This window comes from Scyliorhinus canicula, chromosome 19 (assembly GCF_902713615.1).
Source record: "Scyliorhinus canicula chromosome 19, sScyCan1.1, whole genome shotgun sequence".
NCBI lineage: Eukaryota > Metazoa > Chordata > Chondrichthyes > Carcharhiniformes > Scyliorhinidae > Scyliorhinus > Scyliorhinus canicula.
This window is the reverse complement of record NC_052164.1, coordinates 66,146,806-66,168,636: the sequence shown is the minus strand read 5'-3', so window position 1 is coordinate 66,168,636 and position 21,831 is coordinate 66,146,806. Positions and strand designations below refer to the sequence as shown.

The 21,831-nt window shown below is 47.5% G+C and overlaps 1 protein-coding gene across 1 annotated transcript in view; it reads right to left on the bottom strand.

The window, feature by feature from the left end:
* The window catches only part of LOC119954014 (V-set and immunoglobulin domain-containing protein 10-like 2), a 136,735-nt gene that overhangs the window by 26,890 nt on the left and 88,014 nt on the right, over positions 1-21,831 (bottom strand). The window contains exons 10-11 of the mRNA XM_038778791.1: positions 11,553-11,675; positions 2,084-2,108 (exon numbers count right to left, since the gene is read on the bottom strand). Coding sequence (XP_038634719.1) covers positions 2,084-2,108; positions 11,553-11,675 — 148 coding nt within the window. The remainder of the gene's footprint in view (positions 1-2,083; positions 2,109-11,552; positions 11,676-21,831) is intronic.

Sequence of the window (21,831 nt, the reverse complement as noted above, 5' to 3'; positions counted from 1 at the left end):
ATGTTGTACACATGGACTTCAGTAAAGTCTTTGACAAGGTATCTCATGGTAGAATGTTACAAAAGGTGAAGTCACATGGGATCAGAGGAGAGCTGGCAAGTCGGATACAGAACTGACTTGTGCACAGAAGACAGGGGGTGGCAGTAGAAGGGTGCTTTTCTGAATAGAAGGCTGTGACTAGCCGCATTCCACAGGGATCAGTTCTGGGGCCTTTGTGGTCCGTGGTGTATATAAATGATTTGGAAGAAAATGTAGCTGGTCTGATTAGTAAATTCGCAGATGACACAAAGATTGGTGGAGTTGCGGATAGTGAAGAGGATTGTCAGAGGGTACAGCAGGCTATAAACTGGTTGGAGTCTTGGCCGGAGAAATGGCAGATGGAGTGTAATCCGGACAAGTGTGAGGTAATGCACTTTGGAAGGTCCAATGCATGTCGGAATTACACAATAAATGGTAGAACTCTTGGGAGTACTGACAGGCAGAGAGATCTGGGCGTGCGTGTCCACCAATCACTGAAAGTGGCAACGCATGTGGATAAGGTGGTCAAAAAGGCATACGGCATGCTGGCCTTCATTGGTCGGGGCATTGAATATAAAAATTGGCAAGTCATGTTGCAGCTGTACAGGACCTTAGTTAGGACTCTTTTGGAATATTTTGTACAAATCTGGTTGCCGCACTACCAGAAGGATGTGGATGCTTTGGAGAGGGTACAGGAGCGGTTTACTAAGCTGTCGCCTGATATGGAGGCATTAGCTATGAGGAGAAGTTAGATAAAGTGGGTCTGTTCTCATGGAATTACAGAGATCGAGAGGCGACCTGATAGAGATCTCCGAGATTGAGTGGCATGGACAGAGTGGATAGTCAGATGCTCTTTCCTCGGGTAGGAGAGTCAAGTACTAGGGGACCTAGGTTTAAAGTGCGTGGGGAAAAGCTTAGAACAGATGAGCAAGGCAAGTGTTTTGCACAGAGGGTGGTAAATATATGGAACGCGCTGCCTGGAGAGGTGGTGGGAGTAGGTACGATAGCGGCATTTAAGGGACATCCAGACAAATATATGAATAGGGTGGGAATGGAAGGATACGGACTCTGTAAGTGCAGACAGTTTTAGTTTAGGCAGGTACCATGGTCGGCGCAGGCTTGGAGGGCCGAAGGGCCTGTTCCTGTGCTGTATTGTTCTTTGTTCTTTACCCGTTGTGCCACAAACCCTCCTGAACATCCATATCACGTATTAAAACTCTTACATCTGTGTAACCTTTTCCTCTATAACTTTCAATGTCCATAGTTATGATGGCAATTGCCTTGTGTTAGGCACATCCTGTAAGTATTATACTCAAATTGCTTTACTGGTAAGATGCCTATTGTTATGGACTATTAAGCAATATATGGGCAAATTTGTTGTATTAATTGTATTATTATTTTATTGGTTAGAACCATCTGTTGGCACTGAGCACCAATTTCGCACCCACAAAGTGCTTCGAAAACGTAAGTATTTCACCAGAATATTGTCAAACTGTTAAATTAGGTTCTCGTGTTGTATAAAATTGGTTTGTAGTCTCTTGAGTTCAGAAGGGTTGAGATGTTTACAATGACATTGGGACTTGATGGGAGAGATCATGAGAAACTAGTTTAGCGGCTGGGGAATCGAGAACAAGGAGGCAAAATCTTACAATACGACTCAGGAGTGCAATGTGGAGACATCTTGGGCTGGATTCTCCAGTTCCCCCCCTGGCCACTTGTTTATCGGTGGCCCACCATTCGCTGGCGGCAGGATTTCCACTCCTGCCCCTTACCAATGGGATTTCCCTCCCCGCCGAAAAACCTGCGGGCGGGGGCGCTCTTCCAGAAGGAACAGAGAATCCCAACGGCCGGATACTTCCCACCCTTTTCACACAAAGGTCGGTGGAATTCTGGAACTGTCTCCCCAGAGGCTCTCGGTGCTGGGGAAACAATTGAAATTCTCAAGACATCAGGAGTGAAACCGTTAGGAAATCAACTCTCAGGGACAACTGAAAGGGATGAACAATTTATTCTCCAAACCTCTGGAAACTATCCATGTTCACATTAGACGTTAAGCAGTACTTACCGCTGAAGCAGCAGGTCATGCAGCCCTAGGGAAGAAGGATAGTTGGTCATTATAACACATCCATCTCTCAACATTAGCCATAATCTGTTTAAATGCAACACTATAGTTTCACAGCAATATTTCAGCAAACATTTTTCCTTTGAAACCCAGTGTGATTTATGTCATCACATTTCAAGTTATCATTCCTTGCTTATTCAGGAATTCACGAGAGCGAATGTGACTCTTTCCCTTTTGATTGATTCTCACTCTATGCTCCAGGTAACACAGGAGGGTTGCCACCCGCCAGGATTGGCCTGGAGTCTCCAGGAACTGAATATCAATCTCCAGGACATTGCTGTGTGCGACCCTGGAGAAAAAGCATCAGGCCATTAAAAATGATTGTTTTTTAAAAAGTGTTCCTTCATCGGATAAAAAAAAGTATTGAATGTAGCAGGTTGGGAGGGGGGGGGGGAGGCTGTTTGGCTGCCAGAGAAGCATCGTCCAATTGGATAATGAGTCTTTTTAATTTCCGATTTGTACAGGTAGGCCGTATGTCACAAGGATGGATATGAGTTACCTGTGGGAGGTGTTGCGGAGGTTTGGGTTTGGTGAGGGGTTCATTAGCTGGGTGAGGTTGCTGTACAGCTCCCCGGTGGCGAGTATGGTGACGAATGGGAGGAGGTCAGAGGACTTTCGGCTTTCCAGAGGGACGACGCAGGGGTGCCCCTTGTCTCCCCTGCTCTTCGCGTTAGCCATTGAGCCCCTGGCCATGGCGCTGAGGGACTCAAAGGGTTGGAGGGGGGTTGTGCGGGGGGGGGGGGGGGGGGGGGGGGGGGGGGGGGAGGAGCACCGGTTGTCGCTGTATGCAGATGATCTGCTGCTGTATGTCGCGGACCCGGCTGAGGGGATGCCAGAGGTGCTGAGGATACTTGAGGAGTTTGGGGATTTTTCGGGATATAAGCTAAATGTGGGGAAAAGCGAGCTGTTTGTCCTGCACCCGGGGGGTCAGGAGAGGGAGATAGGGGAGTTGAGGAGTGACGCATGGAAGAGGCTGGAGGTGGCATCCTGTGCGGGTACGAGTCTGGAGGCCTTGGTGACGGCCCCACTTCCACTCCCCCCAGCAAAGTACTCCACGAGTCCGGTGGTGGTTCAGTCCCTCAAAGTTTGGGGACAGTGGAGGCGGCATAGGGGGGAAGTGAAGGCCTCAGTTTGGGCCCCGATACAGGGGCAATCACCATTTTGCGCCAGCGAGAACGGGTGGGGGATTTGGGAGTTGGCACAGGGCAGGCATCAGACAGTTTGGGGGCCTCTTCTTGGATGGGAAGTTCGCGACTCTGGAGGAGCTGGTGGGGAAGTGGAACCTCCCCCGGGGACGCTTTTAGGTATATGCAGGTCAGGGACTTTGTTAAGAGGCAGGTGGAGGAGTTTCCGCGGCTGCCGCCAAGGGGGGTGCAGGACAGGGTGCTTTCAGGGATGTGGGATGGGGAGGGGAAGATCTCGGCTATTTACCAACTGATGCAGGAGGAGGAGGAGGCCTCAGTAGATGAGCTCAAAGCTAAATGGGAGGAAGAGCTAAGGGAAGAGATTGAGGATGGGACGTGGTCGGACGCCCTGGAAAGGGTGAATTCTTCCTCCTCTTGCGCACGGCTCAGCCTAATTCAGCTGAAGGTGCTGCACAGGGCTCACATGACGGGGGCAAGGATGAGTCAGTTTTTCGGAGGGGAAGACAGGTGTGGGAGGTGTTCGGGTTGCCCGGCAAACCACACCCATATGTTTTGGGCATGTCCGGCTCTGGAGGGGTTTTGGAAGGGGGTGACGGGGATTTTGTCAGAGGTGGTTGGGTCTAGGGTCAGGCCGAGCTGGGGGCTCGCGATCTTTGGGGTAGCTTCGGAGCCGGGAGTGCAGGAGGCGAGAGAGGGCGACATTCTGGCCTTTGCGTCTCTAGTAGCCCGGCGCAGAATTCTGTTACAGTGCAGGGATACGCGGCCCCCGAGTTCGGAGACCTGGGTCAACGACATGGCTGGGTTCATCAGGTTGGAGAGGATGAAATTTACCCTGAGGGGGTCGGTACAGGGGTTCTTTCGGCGGTGGCAGCCATTTCTCGATTTCCTAGCGAAGGGGTAGAGAGTGGTCGGTCTCTGCAGCAACCGGGGTTGGGGGGGGGGGGGGGGGGGGGGCAGGGGGGATGGGTTTGGTGATGGTCGGAGGGTGTGTTTTTGCGGCGGTGGGTTTGTTATGTTATTTTCTTCTTTCTTGAATTACTATTTGTTATTATTTCTTTTGGGGGGGGAGAGTTCTTTTCTTGTTCTGTTTTGGCGTGGAAACACGCCTTGTTTGTTTTAAATTGCGGGGAGCAAATTTGTTATTGTTATTGTTATTAAAAAACTTGAATAAAAATTATTTTAAAAACAAGGATGGATGTGTTGGCCGATCAATGGATGGAGCGCGAGGGGCAAGTCATGTAACAAAACCTCCAGGAGTACATTTAATTATATTTGGCAACCTGTAACAGGCCTCGTAACAGATACTTTCCCTGCAATCTGAACTTCTCAACTTTGCTTGATAACCACGTTTATTGGGCTTTTTGGGGTGCAGTGATTGCCAGTTATGTCTGTAAACTAACTGACCTGACCTGAGTACCTCACGCTGCGAGATGTTTTGGCAGAGGCGGAGCCATAGTGGTATTGTCACTGGACTAGTAAACCAGAGAGCGAGAGTTGTATTCTCTGTCCCGGTTCGCCCAGAATGTGTTCCCCGATGGGATGGAGAATCGGGCATGGGGGCAAAATTGGGATCAGGGCCGGCGCCGACCCAAACGCCATGCTCCAACACCCCGTTGGCGGCGTGAACAGGTTCCACGCCGCATGCCAGCGGGAGCTTGGAAATAAATCATAATGACCCATTTGCTTCTATTTTGCGGACCCACCGCCCTCCCGTGATTCTCCGGTCCCCGTGGCTGGGAAGCACATGGTTCGCTTGTGATCTCTACAACCGTGGCCCTGTCATGGTGGGCCTCGCCCCCTTGGCCCACCACGAGATCCAGCACGCCAGGGCCACAATGGTAGACCCCATTCAAGTCCATCCTTCCCCCCACACCGCAAATCAGGCCCAAACCCACCACCCACATCGCACAGCAGACCCCAACCCCCAGATTGCCTGGGTGCACCCATCACCCCCAAGTATGGGGGTGGCCTGACCCACCCCCCCCTTGGGACCCCTGTAATAGGGTTACTCACGCGGGAATCCTGGTGATAGGGAGACCCCCCCCCCCCCCCCACAGGGACCCCTGTGATAAGGAAACTCTCCACAGGAGCCCTTGTAATAGGGAGACTCACATGGTGGCGCCGGAGTTGAGAGCCACCAGGCTAGCTGCTTTGAGCTAGTCAACGGGAGCGAGGTGGGGAGGGGGGCGGGTTGTATACAGCCAGTATATGGCAGGGGTCAGATTACAAGGGGTTGTTGCTGGGGGGGGGGGGGGGGGATGATCTGCTGACAAGGGAGGGAACTGAACCAGGTTACAGGGAAGGGGTTGGGGGGGGGGGAAGCTGCCAAGAGGCGGACATGGGGAGGCCCCGCACATGGGCAGGGGGTGGGCCCAAGAAGGGGGATGGCTGATCAGCGTGGGGGGGGGGGGGCAGAGTGCCCTCCAACCAGGCTGATAACCTGGAATGTTAGAGGATTAAACGGGCCGGTCAAGAGTACACGTGTGTTCGCGCACTTATGGGCTCTGAAGGTGGATGTAATGTTGCTGCAGGAGATGCATTTGAAAGTGGCGGACCAGATTAGATTACGAAAGGGCCGGGTTAGCCAGGTCTTCCATTCGGGGCTTGACGCTAAGGCCAGAGGGGTCGCGATCATGATTAACAAACGGGTTAAATTTGAGGCGGACAGCACAGTTGCGGATGGGGGTGGTAGATTTCTCATGGTCCGGGGGAAGCTTGAGGGGGTGAAGGTGGTCCTAGTGAATGTTTACGCTCCAAATTGGGATGATGTAGATTTCATCAAAAGGCTGCTGGGGAAAATTCCCGACTTGGATTCGCACAAGTTGATTACGGGTGGGGACTTTAATACAGTCCTCGACCCCAACCTGGACCGGTCGTGCTCCAGAACGGGCAGGGTCACGGCAATGACAAGAGAATTGGAAGGGTTCAGGGAACAAATGGGGGGGGGGGTAGACCCCTGGAGAATCAACCGGCTGACGGGCAAGGAGTTCTCGTTCTATTCACATGTTCACAAGGTTTATTCTCGTATTGACTTCTTTATTATGAGTAGGGACTTTTTAGAGGGGGTGAGGGATACAGTATACTCGGCGATCACTATTTCGGACCATGCTCCACATTGGGTCGACCTGCAGGTCTGCAAAGAAAGTTACCAGCGCCCACAATGGAGGTTAGAGGGGGAATTGTTGGCAGACGAGAGGGTGTGTGAGAGAGTGGGGAAATGCATGCAGGACTACCTGCAGGTCAACGATACAGGGGAAGTCTCAGGTGCTCTGGGAGGCGCTGAAGGCGGTGGTGAAAAAAATGAAAATCGCTTATTGTCACGAGTAGGCTTCAATGAAGTTACTGTGAAAAGCCCCTAGTCACCACATTCCGGCGCCTGTCCTGGGAGGCTGATACGGGAATCGAACCGTGCTGCTGTCCTGCTTGGTCTGCTTTAAAAGCCAGCGATTTAGCTGAGAGGGGAACTGATCTCAATCCGAGCCCATAGGGACAGAACGAATAGGGCGGAGATGGATATACTGATGCGGGAGATGACACGGACGGTTAGGGAATCTGCCCCGAGGGCAGAGCTACTTAGGGAACGACAGATACTACAGGCGGAGCTGGGAGCGCTATCCACTGGGAAGGCCATAGAGCAACTCAGAAAGGCCAGGAGCGCAGTGTATGAGTATGGGGAGAAAGCCAGCAGAATGCTTGCACAGCAACTTAGGAAGAGGGAGGCAGCCAGGGAAATAGGGACGGTAGTGGACGGGGCAGGGAACCGGGTGGGAGACCCGGCAGGATTGAACAGGGTATTCAGGGACTTTTACAGTAAGCTGTATACCTCGGAAACCCCCCGCTGGGCCGGAGGGGATGAGGCGCTTCTTAGATGGGCTGACTTTCCCAAAGGTGGGCAGGGAGATGGTAGAGGGGCCGGGGGCCCTGATTAGAGCTGAAGAAGTAATGGGGGGCCTGAAGGTCATGCAGTCGGGTAAAGCCCCGGGGCCGGATGGGTATCCAGTGGAGTTCTACAAAAAGTTTGTGGGTATACTGGGGCCGGTGCTGGTTAGGGTGTTTAACAAGGCGAGGGACAATGGGGTGCTACCCTCGACGATGTCACAAGCCACCATCCCGCTGATATTAAAACGGGATAAGGATCCGGAGGTTTGTGGGTCCTATAGGCCAATCTCCCTGATTAATGTAGACGCTAAACTGCTGGCCAAGATCCTGGCGTCCAGAATCGAGGACTGCGTACCGGACATGATTGTGGAGGACCAAACGGGGTTTGTTAAGGACAGGCAGCTGGTAGCCAATCTAAGAAGGCTACTCAATGTGATTATGATGTCCCCGGAGGGCAGAGAGGTGGAGGTAGTGGTGGCAATGGATGCCGAAAAGGCTTTCGACCAGGGTGGAGTGGGACAAAGTCAGAGATGCCAGACAATGCATCGCATTCTAAGAATTTTCTGGCATCTCTGACTTTGTCTATATAAATGTTTCTGGAACAAATCTCTCCATTCACCTGAGGAAGGAGCAGTGGTCCGAAAGCTCGTGTTTGAAACAAGCCTGTTGGACTTTAACCTGGTGTTGTAAGACTTCTTACTGTGCTCACCCCAGTCCAATGCCGGCATCTCCACATCATAAGAACATAAGAACTAGGAGCAGGAGTAGGCCATCTGGCCCCTCGAGCCTGCTCCGCCATTCAATGAGATCATGGCTGATCTTTTGTGGACTCAGCTCCACTTTCCGGCCCGAACACCATAACCCTTAATCCCTTTATTCTTCAAAAAACTAACTATCTTTATCTTAGGATCATTTAATGAAGGCGCCTCAGCTGCTTCACTGGGCAAGGAATTCCATAGATTCACAACGCTTTGGGTGAAGAAGTTCCTCCTAAACTGTCCTAAATCTACTTCCCCTTATTTTGAGGCTATGCCCCTAGTTCTGCTTTCACCCGCCAGTGGAAACAACCTGCCCGCATTTATCCTATCTATTCTCTTCATAATTTTATACATTCTATAAGATTCCCCCGCATCCTTCTAAATTCCAACGAGTACAGTCCCAGTCTACTCAACCTCTCCTCATAATCCAACCTCTTCAGCTCTGGGATTAACCTAGTGAATCTCCTCTGCACACCCTGCAGCGCCAGTACGTCCTTTCTCAGGTAAGGAGACCAAAATTGAACACAATACTCCAGGTGTGGCCTCACTTACACCGTATACAATTGCAGCATAACCTCCCTAGTCTTAAACTCCATCCCTCTAGCAATGAAGGAGAACACTCCATTTGCCTTCTTAATCACCTGTTGCACCGAGAAACCAACTTTTTTGCGACTCGTGCACTAGCACACCCAGGTCTCGCTGCACAGCAGCATGTTTTAATATTTTATCATTTAAATAATAATCTCTTTTGCTGTTATTCCTACCAAAATGGATAACCTCACATTTGTCAACATTGTATTCCATCTGCCAGACCCTAGCCGATTCACTTAACCTATCCAAATCCCTTTGCAGACTTCCGGTATCCTCTGCACTTTTTGCTTTACCCCTCACCTTAATGTCATCTGCAAACTCGGACGCATTGCCCTTGGTCTCCAACTCCAAATCATCTATGTAAATTGTGAACAATTGTGGGCCCAACAAGGATCCCTGAGGGACACCACTAGCTACTGATTGCCAACCCATTAATCCCCACTCTTTGCTTTCTATTCATTAACCAATCCTCTATCCATGCTGCAACTTTACCCTTAATGCCATGCATCTTTATCTCATGCAGCAACCTTTTGTGTGGCACCTTGTCAAAGGCTTTCTGGAAATCCAGATATACCACATCCATCGGCTCCCCGTTATCTACCGCACTGGTAATGTCCTCAAAAAATTCCACTAAATTAGTTCGGCACGACCTGCCCTTTAGGAACCCATGCTGCGTCTGCCCAATGGGACAATTTCCATCCAGATGCCTTGTTATTTCTTCCTTGATGATAGATTCCAACATCTTCCCTACTACCGAAGTTAAGCTCACTGGCCTATAATTACTCGCTTTCTGCCTACCACCTTTTTTAAACAGTGGCGTCACGTTTGCTGATTTCGAATCCACTGGGACCACCCCAGAGTCTAGTGAATTTCGGTAAATTATCACTAGTGCATTTGCAATTTCCCTAGCCATCTCTTTTAGCACTCTGGAATGCATTCCATCAGGGCCAGGAGACTTGTCTACCTTTAGCCCCATTAGCTTGCCCATCACTACCTCCTTAGTGATAACAATCATCTCAAGGTCCTCACCTGTTATAGCTTCATTTCTATCAGTCACTGGCATGTTATTTGTGTCTTCCACTGTGAAGATCGACCCAAAAAACCTGTTCAGTTCCTCAGCCATTTCATCATCTCCCATTATTAAATCTCCCTTCTCGTCCTCTAAAGGACCAATATTTACCTTAGCCACTCTTTTTTGTTTTATATATTTGCAGAAACGTTTATTATCTGTTTTTATATTCTGAGCAAGTTTACTCTCATAATCTATCTTACTCTTCTTTATAGCTTTTTTAGTAGCTTTCTGTTGCCCCCTAAAGATTTCCCAGTCCTATAGTCTCCCACTAATCATTGCCACTTTATAAGCTTTTTCCTTCAATTTGATACTCTCCCTTGTTTACTTAGATATCCACGGTCGATTTTCCCTCTCCTTACCGTCCTTCCTTTTTGTTGGTATAAACCTTTGCTGAGCACTGTGAAAAATCGCTTGGAATTTTCTCCACTGTTCCTCAACTGTTTCACCATACTACCTTAGCTAGCTCTTACTTTCCCAGACTACCTTAGCTAGCTCTTCTCTCATCCCAATGTAATCCCCTTTGTTTAAGCACAAAACACTAGTGTTTGATTTTACCTTCTCACCCTCCATCTGTATTTTAAATTCCACCATATTGTGATTGCTCCTTCCGAGAGGATCCCTAACTATGAGATCATTAATCATTCCTGTCTCATTACACAGGACCAGATCTAGGACCGCTTGTTCCCTCGTAGGTTCCATTAATACTGTTCGAGGAAACTATCACGGATACATTCTATAAACTCCTCCTCAAGGCTGCCTTGACCGACCTGGTTAAACCAATTGACATGTAGATTAAAATTCCCCATGATAACTGCTGTACCATTTCTACATGCATCAGTTATTTCTTTGTTTATTGCCGTGCCCCACCATAATGTTACTATTTGGTGGCCTATAGACTACTCCTATCAGTGACTTTTTCGCCTTACTATTCCTGATTTTCACCCAAATGGATTCAACCTTATCCTCCATAGCACCGATGTCATCCCTTACTATTGCCCGGATGTCATCCTTAAATAACAGAGCTACACCACCTCCCTTACCATCCACTCTGTCCTTCTGAATTGTTTGACACCCTTGGATATTTAACTCCCAGTCGTGATCATCCTTTAACCATATTTCAGTAACGGCCACTAAATCATAGTCATTCACGATGATTTCAAAAAAAGTAGTTATCTTAGTCCTAAATGGGAGACCCCTAACTTTTAATCTGCGACTCCTGGCTCTCGACTCCCTAACAAGGGGAAACCGCTCTCAGCATCCACCCTTAAATATTTGATCTACCTTGCAATAAACGCTAACGTTTCACCATTTGCTTACTATATGTTACTATTTACAAATTTCACTGTAGGGGTGAATCACTAATTGATTGTCTAGGGTAATTTCACATCTTGTGACATTCGATTTAGAAGAGTCAGTGTAGAGGGAGCTTTATTCTGCATCTACTCCATGTCCTGAGGACTTAATGATGGAACCATATCATATTGGCTCAGTTGAATGGTTGTAGCACTTTTCCAGGATTTAAGTATCTCCCTCCCTAACTGTGGCAGAGATTACATTGTTTAAGAAACCAGTGTCCTTATAGATAATACTCAATCAATGAAATTGTCTGGAATTTTCCAGAGTATTTTTTCATCATTTGCCCTGGATCTTTTCCCTTGCTCACTTGCGCCCTGGAAATTACATGACTGTGAGTCTGGGGAAATGGGCATTGGATGGAGGTAGGGGTGATGGTGAGGAGTGGAAGAAAGTCTACAGTCATGATATCCCAGAGGGTGAGGAGAACCTGAGGGACTAACGAGTCTTTACCTGCCCATCTATTTCATTTGTGAAGAATAAAAGTTTTAGATAACTCTGCAGAATCAGGTTCAATTCTCACAAAAATCTTCACAATGACATTGATGATTTAAACGCCAGCGAGGGGCGACATTTGATGTCCTATTGAAGTGGATGGGCTGGGGATTACTTACATGGAATGTTTTCACGATTCCTCATCGCGTACATAAACACCAACGCGGTTCCTACGACGGCAACTAGCATTCCGACCACGGCAGCGCCAATCACTGCTGGCAAGGCACTAAAAGGTGGATCAGCTGAAAAATACATGAGGGACAACTCAATGCTGGCCTTTTAAAGTGGTTTTATGCAACCGAGCTTGCTTACTTTCTTGAAAAAATAAAATAAATGATGTTACGCAGGAATTTAAAAGAAACAAAATTAAGTCTGCCATATAGGAACAGTTAACACATTCATGTGAAGTCATCTGAAATTTTAACAAGGGGTTTTCCCAATAAAAAAACATGGATACATTGACCTTAAGAAAGGAGAGATGTAGCATTGGGGTGAGGACACTCGAGAGGGAAGTGCAGAGCATGACATCCAATAATCTTCAAAACTAAGGAGCTGGTCATTGATTTCAGGAAGCAAAGTATCGTACACACCCCTGTCTGCATCAATGGTGCCGAGGTGGAGTTGGTTGATAGCTGCAAATTTCTAGGTGTGCACATCACTAACAATCTGTCCACATCGACGCTACGAACCAAGAAAGCAAAACAGCGCCTATACATCCTCAGGAAACTAAGGAAATTCGGCATGTCCACATTGACCAATTTTTATAGCTGCATCATAGAAAGCATCCCACCTGGCTGCATCACAGCCTGGTATGGCAACTGCTCGGCCCAAGACCATAGGAAACTACAGTCATGAACACAGCCCAGACCATCACCTGAACCCGCCTCGCATCCATTGACTCTGTCTACACCTCCCGCTGCCTTGGGAAAGTGGGCAGCATAATCCAAAACCCTTCCCACCTGGGTTATTCTCTCTTCCAACCTCTTCCATTGGGCAGGAGATACAAAAGTGGGAGAACATGCACTATCACGCTCAAAAACAGCTTTCTTCCCCGCTGTTACCAGACTCCTAATGACCCTCTCATGGACTGAACTGACCTCTCGACTGAGTAGTATTACACTCCATATGCTTTGGTGTCTATGTATTTACATTGTGTGTTCATCGTATGACCTATGTTTTTTCACGTGTGGAACGATCTGTCTGGACTGTACGCAGAACAATACTTTTCACTGTACCTCGGTACATATGAAAATAAATCAAATCTAATCCAAGATAATGAATGGCTTTGATAGGGTTAGGTGAATTGGGTGGATTGGCCAGGCTAAATTGCCCTTAGTGTCCTAAAAAATAAGGTTAATGGGTTTGTTGGGTTACTGGTATAGGGTGGATATGTGGGCTTGAGTGGGGTGATCATTGCTCAGCACAACATCGAGGGCCGAAGGGCCTGTTCTGTGCTGTACTGTTCTATGTTTCTATGTTTCATTATAGAGAAGGGTTTCTCAATATCTCGGGAGATCTGAAATGGAGGCCAGAAATAGTTACGAATAAATTCAATAGAGAATTCTGGAGAGGCAACTTTACCCAGAGAGGGGTGAGAATGTGAAATTTCCTTCCACAAGGATCGATTGAGGTTAATATCTTAGATATATTTCAGGGGAAGGTTCAAAGCTTTGTTGTTGATGGCATAGTGGAGAGATCAGGAATGTAGAATTCTAAATGACGGTACCCGTGTATCAGAAATGGGCACTGATATATCCATCATCCCACAAAGCGTAAATCAACAAACACAACAGGAGACGATCATGATTGAAATAAAAACAAAAAAATGATGGAAAAACTCAGCAGGTCTGGCAGCATCTGTGGAGAGAAAAACAGAGTCTATATGGCTCTTCTTCCGAGTTCAAGAGAGGGAGAAAGTAATGGATTTTATACTCTTTGAGGGTGTGGAGCAGCTGGAGCAAAGGAGAAGGTCATTGATTGACGAGAACGAGGAGAGACTGCAACAAAGATGTCTAGGGCAGAAGATAAAGGGATTGTTATTAGAAGTGTGAAGAGATAAAGAAGGTGGCATAAATAATAATAATCTTTATTATTGTCACAAGTACGTTTACATTAATACTGCAATGAAGTTGCTGTGACAATGCCCCAGTCACCAAATTCCGGCGCCTGTTCTGGTACACGGAGGGAAAATTCATAATGTCCAATTCATGTTAGAAGCACGTCTTTCGGGACTTGTGGGAGGAAACCGGAGCACCCGGAGGAAATCCACGCAGACACGAGGAGAACGTGCAGACTCCGCACAGTGACCCAAGCCGGGAATCGAATCCAGGTCCGTGGGGTTATGAAGCAACAGTGCTAACCACTGTGCTACCATGTTGGCCTTTGCGACAGGGAGGGTTATAGTAGGCTGGAGGAGGTTACAGAGATAGGGACGGTTGTAGGATGGTACAGAAATAGAGAGGGTTGTAGGGGCTGGAGGATGTTTCAGATAGGGGCGGTAGTAAGGGCTGGAGGTTTCATCAGGAGGGTTTTAGAGGTAGGAGGAGTTTAGGGAGATAGGGAGGGTTTTAGTTGTCTGGCGGAGGTTACAGAGAAAGAAGTCGGAGTGGTTGACAGATGGCGCTGGAAGCGATGGTCAAACCCAAGGGGAGTGAAGGGACGAAGGGTAGGAAGGAAGGAGGAAAGGTCACAGATTAAGAGGTGTGGGGGGAGGGGGGGGTGAATGATCCGAATGCCAGTAAGAGCCACGTCCTGGGAGAAGGGTCACCTTCCTTTGGCCCGTCCTCGATCTCGCTCCGAGAACATCGCTCAGGTGGTCTTAAAGGTAAGACAGCAGAATGTGTTAATGGGAGAACAAAGGTCAGAGATCAGCAAAAGCAAAACTAAAGAATAAGTGACAGATTGCCCAGTGGGGGAGGCGGAGGGCGGGTTTTGCATTGGGACAAAAAGTGTTTGGGATTTTAAAAAGGTCAAAATGGAGGAGAAAGGTCACAGTCTAAAATTGTTGAACTCAATGATGAGTCCCAAAGGTTGTAACGTGCCTAATCGGAGGATGAGATACTGATCCTCCAGTTTGCGTTGGGCTTCACTGGAGCATTTCAGCAAACCTAGGATTGATGTGAGGGCAGCAGAGCAAGATGCTGAGTTGAAATGGCAGGCGACAGGAAGGTTGCAGACTGACCAAAGGTGTCCCACAAAGTGGTCACCCAGTCTGCGTTTAGTCTCCTCAGTGTAGAGGGGACCATATTGGGAGTAGTGAATATAATAGACCAGATTGGAGCAAGTGCAATGTTGCATCACCTGAAAGGAGTATTTGGGGTCTTGAATGGTGAGGAGAAAGGACCTAAAGGGAGTCGTGTTGCACCTTCTGTGATCGCAAGGGATGGTGCTGTGGGGAAGTGAATGAAGAGTTGGGGTGATGAAGGAGTGTAGCAGGGTATCACGGAGGGAGCGGCCACTGCAGAATACTGACAGGCGGGTTGAGGGGACGATCCGATTTGTGGTGGCATCGTGCTGAAGTTGGGCGAAGTGGTGGAGGATTGATTTGGCGCTTTGAAAAAAGCAACGCTGATCCATTGGTAGCGTCATTTGATCAGTGACCCAGGCTAATACTTAGGGGACGTGGATTCAAATCCCACCGTGGCAACTAGTGAAATTTTAATTCAAGCTAGAATATAACACTAGTCCCAGTAATGGGGGCCATGAAACAATCAACAATTGTTGGAAAACTCTAATTCGCTGACGTCTTTTAGGGAAGGAAATCTGCCATCCTTACCTGGTCTGGCCTACATGTGTCTCCAGATCCACAGCAATGAGGTTGACTCTTAACTGCCTTCTGAAATGGTCTAGCAAGCCACTCAGTTTCAGAGCAATTAAGGATGGGCAATAAATGCTGGCTTTGCCATTGATCCCGCATCCCATAAAAGAATAAAAAAGCAATAGCCCCATTGCACAACCCTTGTTCTCATAGCCCTCCACATTTTTCTGTATCAAGCATATATTGTTGCATTTGTGTTATGATGGTGGTAATCATGTACACAGAACATCTAGTGTTTAACTAGAAAGATGATGTATTCACAAACACATGGAAAGATAACTAATGAACTATAAAGCAGACGATGGCTACTAAATGAATTCAGCGAATTCTCCTGGAGCTACTCTAAGTGAGACTATCTTCTTGTGTTGCTTACTATCAATTGGCGGGTGTCTCGAGTCACGTGATAGATCTCTATCGCCACCAGCTGGCCAGAGGCTGATAACTATGTGCATTGATAGACAACTATTATACAATGATGTGCACATGCATATCACCACATATATCTAATTTCCTTTTGAAAGTTTCTACTCCTCTTCCCCCGGTCCACAAGGGCATCTTTATAAGATAACCTTGGCTAACTGTCTCAGCCCCCTTCTGTGCCCACTGCTACCTGTTACTTGGTGTTTGTGGCAAGGGCAGCAATATGTGTATGAAAATGGCATTCGGAGTCTGAATTCTGCTATCTGACCTTAATTTCCAGCAACGTTCTATTGGTGAGCACTTAAACATGCCAAGCACTTGCTGTGAACACACTTTGGAGCGAGCTGTTCCCTGATCCATGAAGGATTAGCACCAATTAAATCAGGTGAACAGCTGCTGCTCACAATTAATGTGGTTTCTAAGGTTACAGCAAATAAATGTTCACAATTGATGTCATTTTAGGTCAGATCCTTCACTTGATTACTTTTGGATACCAAATGATCACTTAATAATCGCTTTTGAACTCGAGTTTCACAGCCGAGTGGAAGTTAACACTATTGTTGTGCAGAATTATATCAACGTTTTCAGATAGGGCGGATCTCTGAATTTTAGTTCGAGCCTCACCAGCCAGTGGTGTGAGTTTCACAAACCTCCAGAAATGTGGAGGTTGACATATCTGCCAGCATGTTTGAGGCACCAAGTCAGAGAGCAAGGCACTGCAGCAATTGAAATCTCTGCCCCCACTTGTCCCATTCTCATTGGCCACACAGTGTTAAAGTCAACCCCGTATTATGGAAATGGCCAGCAGACAGCCAATAGGAATGATGCTGGGTGTATGCTGTATAGGCTATTAAAAAGTGGGAAAGAGGGACCTCCTCTTGTGCAAGGAAGAGCCTGATACAGTTCAAGGTGGTGCACAGGGTGCATATGACTAGGGTGAGAATGAGTGGGTTCTTTCAGTGGGTAGCAGATGAGTGTGAGAGGTGTGGGCAGGGGCCAGCGAAACTTGCACATATGTTTTGGGGTTGTGAAAAATTGGGAGGATTTTGGGCGGGAGTGTTTGCCGTTTTAGCCAGGATAGTGGAGGAGGAGGTGGACCCGGACCCTTTGGTGGCGATATTTGGGGTTTCAGAGAAGCCGGAGCTCATGGAGAGGAGGAAGGCCGATGTCATGGCCTTCGTCTCTCTGATTGCACGGCACCGAATTTTGCTGGAGTGGCAGTCGGCATTGCCACCGGGGGTAGCAGCATGGTTGGGATCCTTGTAGACTTCCTGCGATTAGAGAAGATAAAGTATGAGTTAAGGGGCTCAGCAGGGGAGTTCGAGAAAAGGTGGGGGATGTTTGTGACCGTGTTTGAGGAGCTGTTTGTCGTGGGGAGGGGGCGGGGATGATGGGGAGGGGGGGGGAGCGAGAAAGGAGAAAAATCTGTACAAACTGTATAGTTGATTGTTGGGAAGAATGTTTCCCGGGGTGTTTATTTGCTGTAACCTACTTTGATACAAGTTTGAATAAAATGCGTTTTTAAAAAAAAGTAGGAAGGAGAAAGTGGAACAAATTTACAAACAAGTTACAGAAAGATGTAAGAGATATATTGGCAATGAGGGATTTTAATTAACCTAATGTAGACTTGGATAGTATAAGTACATAGAAGGTCGAGAGGCATTAATCAAAATGAATCATTTAAACAAAGCACTAACTGGATTGTTAAAGTGAGAATAGATTAATATTTTTTAGATTATGGGTGGGATTTTCAGCTCCCCCACCACCACCTCCTCCACAGCATGTTTTGTGACAGTGGAGACAGCCTGCTATTGGCCGGTGGCAGGATCCTCAAGTCTTGCCGCTGTCAACGGGTATTCCCATTGTTCACACCTTCCGGCCCCAGGGAACCCACGGAAAGGGGTTGTCGTCAACAGGACTGGAAGATCCCACCGGCAGGAACGGCCAGAGAATTTCAGCCTATTGATGGGCATCTGGGACCTGTTGCTTGCAATTCCTGCACCATGTGGGAGCTTCAAGAACACTTCATGCGTCTTGGGGGTCACGTGCGTCGGAAGTGTCTCCAGCTGCTTCAACTCGAGCTCAGGAATTCTGAACTCGAGAGACAGCTGGAGTCACTGTAGAATGTCAGGGAGGATGAGGGTTACCTGGATTGTATATTCCAGGTGGTGGCCACCCCACTGGCAGTAGTGTTGCCATCAGGAAGAAAGCAGGGAGTACACGGTGTGTGTTATTCTCAGGATTTGATGGGTGCTGAGAGTGACAGTACCCTGAAGGAGCGCAGTCTAGACCATTGCACCAACGCAGAAGGGACTGCACAGGAGGGATGAGCAAACAGTAGCAATACAGTTGTTCGAGATGATTCTATAGTCAGGGAGACAAACACGCATTTCTGCAACTGTCTTTGTTAGGCCCACATGGCCTGAGTAAAGCAGATAATAATAATAATAGCGGAAAGAGTGCAGAATATTCGTTGGTACCAACAACATAGAGGAAGCAGATATTGAGTACCTATAGTCAGATTTTCAGGAGCCAAGGAGGAAATTAAAATGGTGCATAATGTGAGTATTGGACAGTACTAGAGGGGGCAATAATACAATATTAGATAGGAGCGACTATGAAGGACTACAAGGTCAGAAGACCCCGCCGCTGGCCAATGGCGGGCCGCTGAGAAACTCACTATGGGGGGTATGGAAAACCCCAAATATTTGAAGAGACTGAAAAAAATGGGAATGTTCTCTTCAAAGAAGTGACGGCTAAGGGGAAGTTTAATAAAGGTGTTCAAAACTATGAAGCATTCTGATTGAGTAAATAATGTTTCTCGGTGGCAGAAAGGACAATGAGCAGGAGGCACAGAGTTAAAATAATTAGCAACAAATCAACCCAACAAGGAAGAGATACAATTGACAGCGAGGATCTGAGTTCAACATGGAGGAGATGATCCCAGCAGTGCAAAGAGATGACCAAGAAAGTGAGAGGGTGAATTCTTGGCTCAAATGATGCTGTGACGTCCACCTCAGTTAATGACAGTAGTACTTTTGCAAATCTTAGTTTGACTCTTTCCATTGTCATGTTCCTCCAACCCAGTTTACTCAGTGACCAGGTCATCCATTATATAAATAAATGACATCAGTTATAAGACAGACAGAGAGAGACTAGTGGCTAATGGCTGAATTGTTAATCACCAAAATGAAAAATCTGATTCAAAGTTAATCTCAAAGGGTTATCAGAAAATGTCCTACTCACGGATAAATATTCAGAATTAATCATAGGATGAGGCAGGCAGGATATAACACTGAACTGTTCTAAATGCAGGTCTGAGAATTAACTTTGAACAAGATAAGGTTACAAGAGGGTAGGGTATCTGAAGATCAGAGTATTGTCCAGGTGAGTACCTGAAATTTAGTATTAACTGGTTAGAATACTATATGATTAGAGTACCTGAGGTTTGAAGATATCGAATAGTTAGGCTATGAAAATACCAGGGTACTAGTCAGTTAGTATATCCTAGATTAGGGCACCTGTCAGTTGGGATACTACAGAATGTGCATATTAGTTAGTTTGCAGATTGGAGATCAGAGTACCAGAGTATAAGTGTACCAAACAATAAGGGATTACCCAATGTATTAGCCAGTTAGGGTACCAGATCATTGGGATATTTGAAAGGCAATTTTCCATCAACCACATAGCGATTTCCTGTTCTAGGATTCTCTTTGTTAATAATAGCCAAAGACAAAAGATTCTCATTAGCTTGAGCTGAACTAGATTTGAACCCGTCAGGCATTATCGAATGTCCTCATCGCACCTGACATGGTGACGCAATGGGCCGTTAAATCTCGCAAGAGGCTTTCGCGAGATTTGTGATGCCCGGAAAGCTTTGTGAGATTTAACTGGATATCACAAGACGTCATGATCTGGATTGGATCGGATTTGTTTATTGTCACTTGTACCAAGGTACAGTGAAAAGTATTTTTCTGAGAGCAGAATATTTAGTACATGAAAAGAAAAGAAAAGCAAAAGAAAATACATAAAAGGGCAACAAAAGGTCCACAATGTAAATACATAGACATCGGCATCGGGTGAAGCATACAGGAGTGTAGTGTTAATCAGGTCAGTCTATAAGAGAGTCATTTAGGAGTCTGGTGACAGTGGGGAAGAAGCTGTTTCTGAGTCTGTTCGTGCGTGTTCTTAGACTTTTGTATCTCCCGCCCGATGGAGGAAGTTGGAAGAGCGAGTAAGCCGGGTGGGAGGGGTCTTTGATTATGCTGCCCGCTTTCCCAGGGTTCTTTCCCAGGCCATTGGAGGCCACAGGTCATCGAGCTCTCTTTAGATCTCGTAATGCAAAATCTTGTGAGATTTAACAGCCTTGTCGGGTCACTGAGTGGGGGGCGAAAAGGCCATTCGATCGCGCCCTATGGTTTTCAATCAAATACAACTAAAGCTAATGAGCATATTAACAAAGAGAATCTCGAACAGGAAATTGCTATGTGGCTGACGGAAACTTACCTTTCAAATATCCCAATCCTCGAGTACCCTGGCACTCTTGCTGCCACACAGGCACCTTGACGTTCCCACCTGGGCACCCTGACAGTGCCAAGGTGCATGGGTGCCAGATTGCCCGTGCCAGGTATCGGGCTTGAAGTGCCCACCCTTAAGAGGTGGGGTGAGGAGGGCGCAAGGACCCCCCCCTAAGAAGTAAGTTGGGACAGCGGGGCGTGCAGAAGCTGTGGCGGAGTGTCCGAGGATGTTCGAGAGATCGGGCCGGCATTTAAAGATGGCGCTCCAATCTCTTTTTCTGCACTGATGAGCTGGGGGATGGGGGTGAGGGAAGTACGGCCTCAGTGGGGACTTCCTGTCTGAGGCCAGAAAATATGATGGTGTCTTGTTTGATAGCAGGGTCATTCTCAGCGCTGCAGGCGTCAAGAAATAACCCGCTATACTCTGTTTGTTGTGCGTTAAATCGCGGCCATCATATTATCACTTCATATTCATTCATTAAACATTGTGCACCTGGTCTTGCATCAGAGAAATAGACTTAAATCGGTCTCAGCTGAAAAATCTAGACCCTTTAAACAAAGCCTTTGAGGTGACCACCCGACGGAGAGCACAGGTTACCCTCTTATCTCTAAGAACTCAACACTAATTCAACAGAGTGCTATTTCACACACAGCAACCTATATATTAACAGGGGTGGATTACACAGGGAGGAGGACTGAATTACAGACCAATGCTACAGTTCAGTAACACCGTAGCCTGCAGATCTTGTCATTGACAACTCACTACCTACAGACTGGCCGGACTCACAGACTTGGCTTCCAGTCAGCTGGGGAGCATCTGGATCAGGCTATAGGAGCAGAAAGGTTGGTTGCACAGCCCTAGGTTATAGTGGTGGGGGTGGCAGCGAATGGGGGGGGGGGGGGGGGGGTGATGTGGGGAAATCCTGGGGGAGGTGGGGCTCAATCCCTGCCCCTCGGGTGGAGTGGTTAGAGAATCCAATCCCAGAAAGGGATCTGATTCCAACACCAGCAGGGATGCTGATCTCAGAGGATCCAATCCCTGACCTGGGTGATGCAGTAGCCCTAATTCTGGGGTACTGATTATTGTAGCCATCTAAGATGGCCACTGGTAACACAAAATGGAAGACTACAAAGAATGCGGGGAAAAACGGACATAGTAAAGAGCAAACAGCTTGCAGAAGCTTTCAGCATCGAGACACTTGCAAAAACCGGTTTCCCGACAGCTGCAGAGTTCAGGCAGCGCTGTAAATGGGAAAACACTTTACATATTAATGAGGTGATACCGGGACAGTCCCAGATACAATGGATACACTTAGGTATCAATCGATACTTTTAATAGAGAACCAGACACGATGGAGCGAAACCAAGAAAATGAGTCCTAAGAACCGCCCCAGCCATCACCGAACGGCCCTAGGATAGGGGGGTTCAAATCATATCGATTGGGAAAAGGCCCAATCGATCCCCAGCAGGTGAGGAAGCCCGCCCCAAGGGGCACGGACCCCCACGGACCTATAAAAGAGAGGTTCCGCACATGGTTCAGTCTCCTGTCTCCGGCCTCCGACTCCAGCCTCCAGACTCCTGTCTTTTACACCAGCCGTTGAGCAGCAGCCATCGATAAGTAAGTGCCAAACGACGATCGCTACT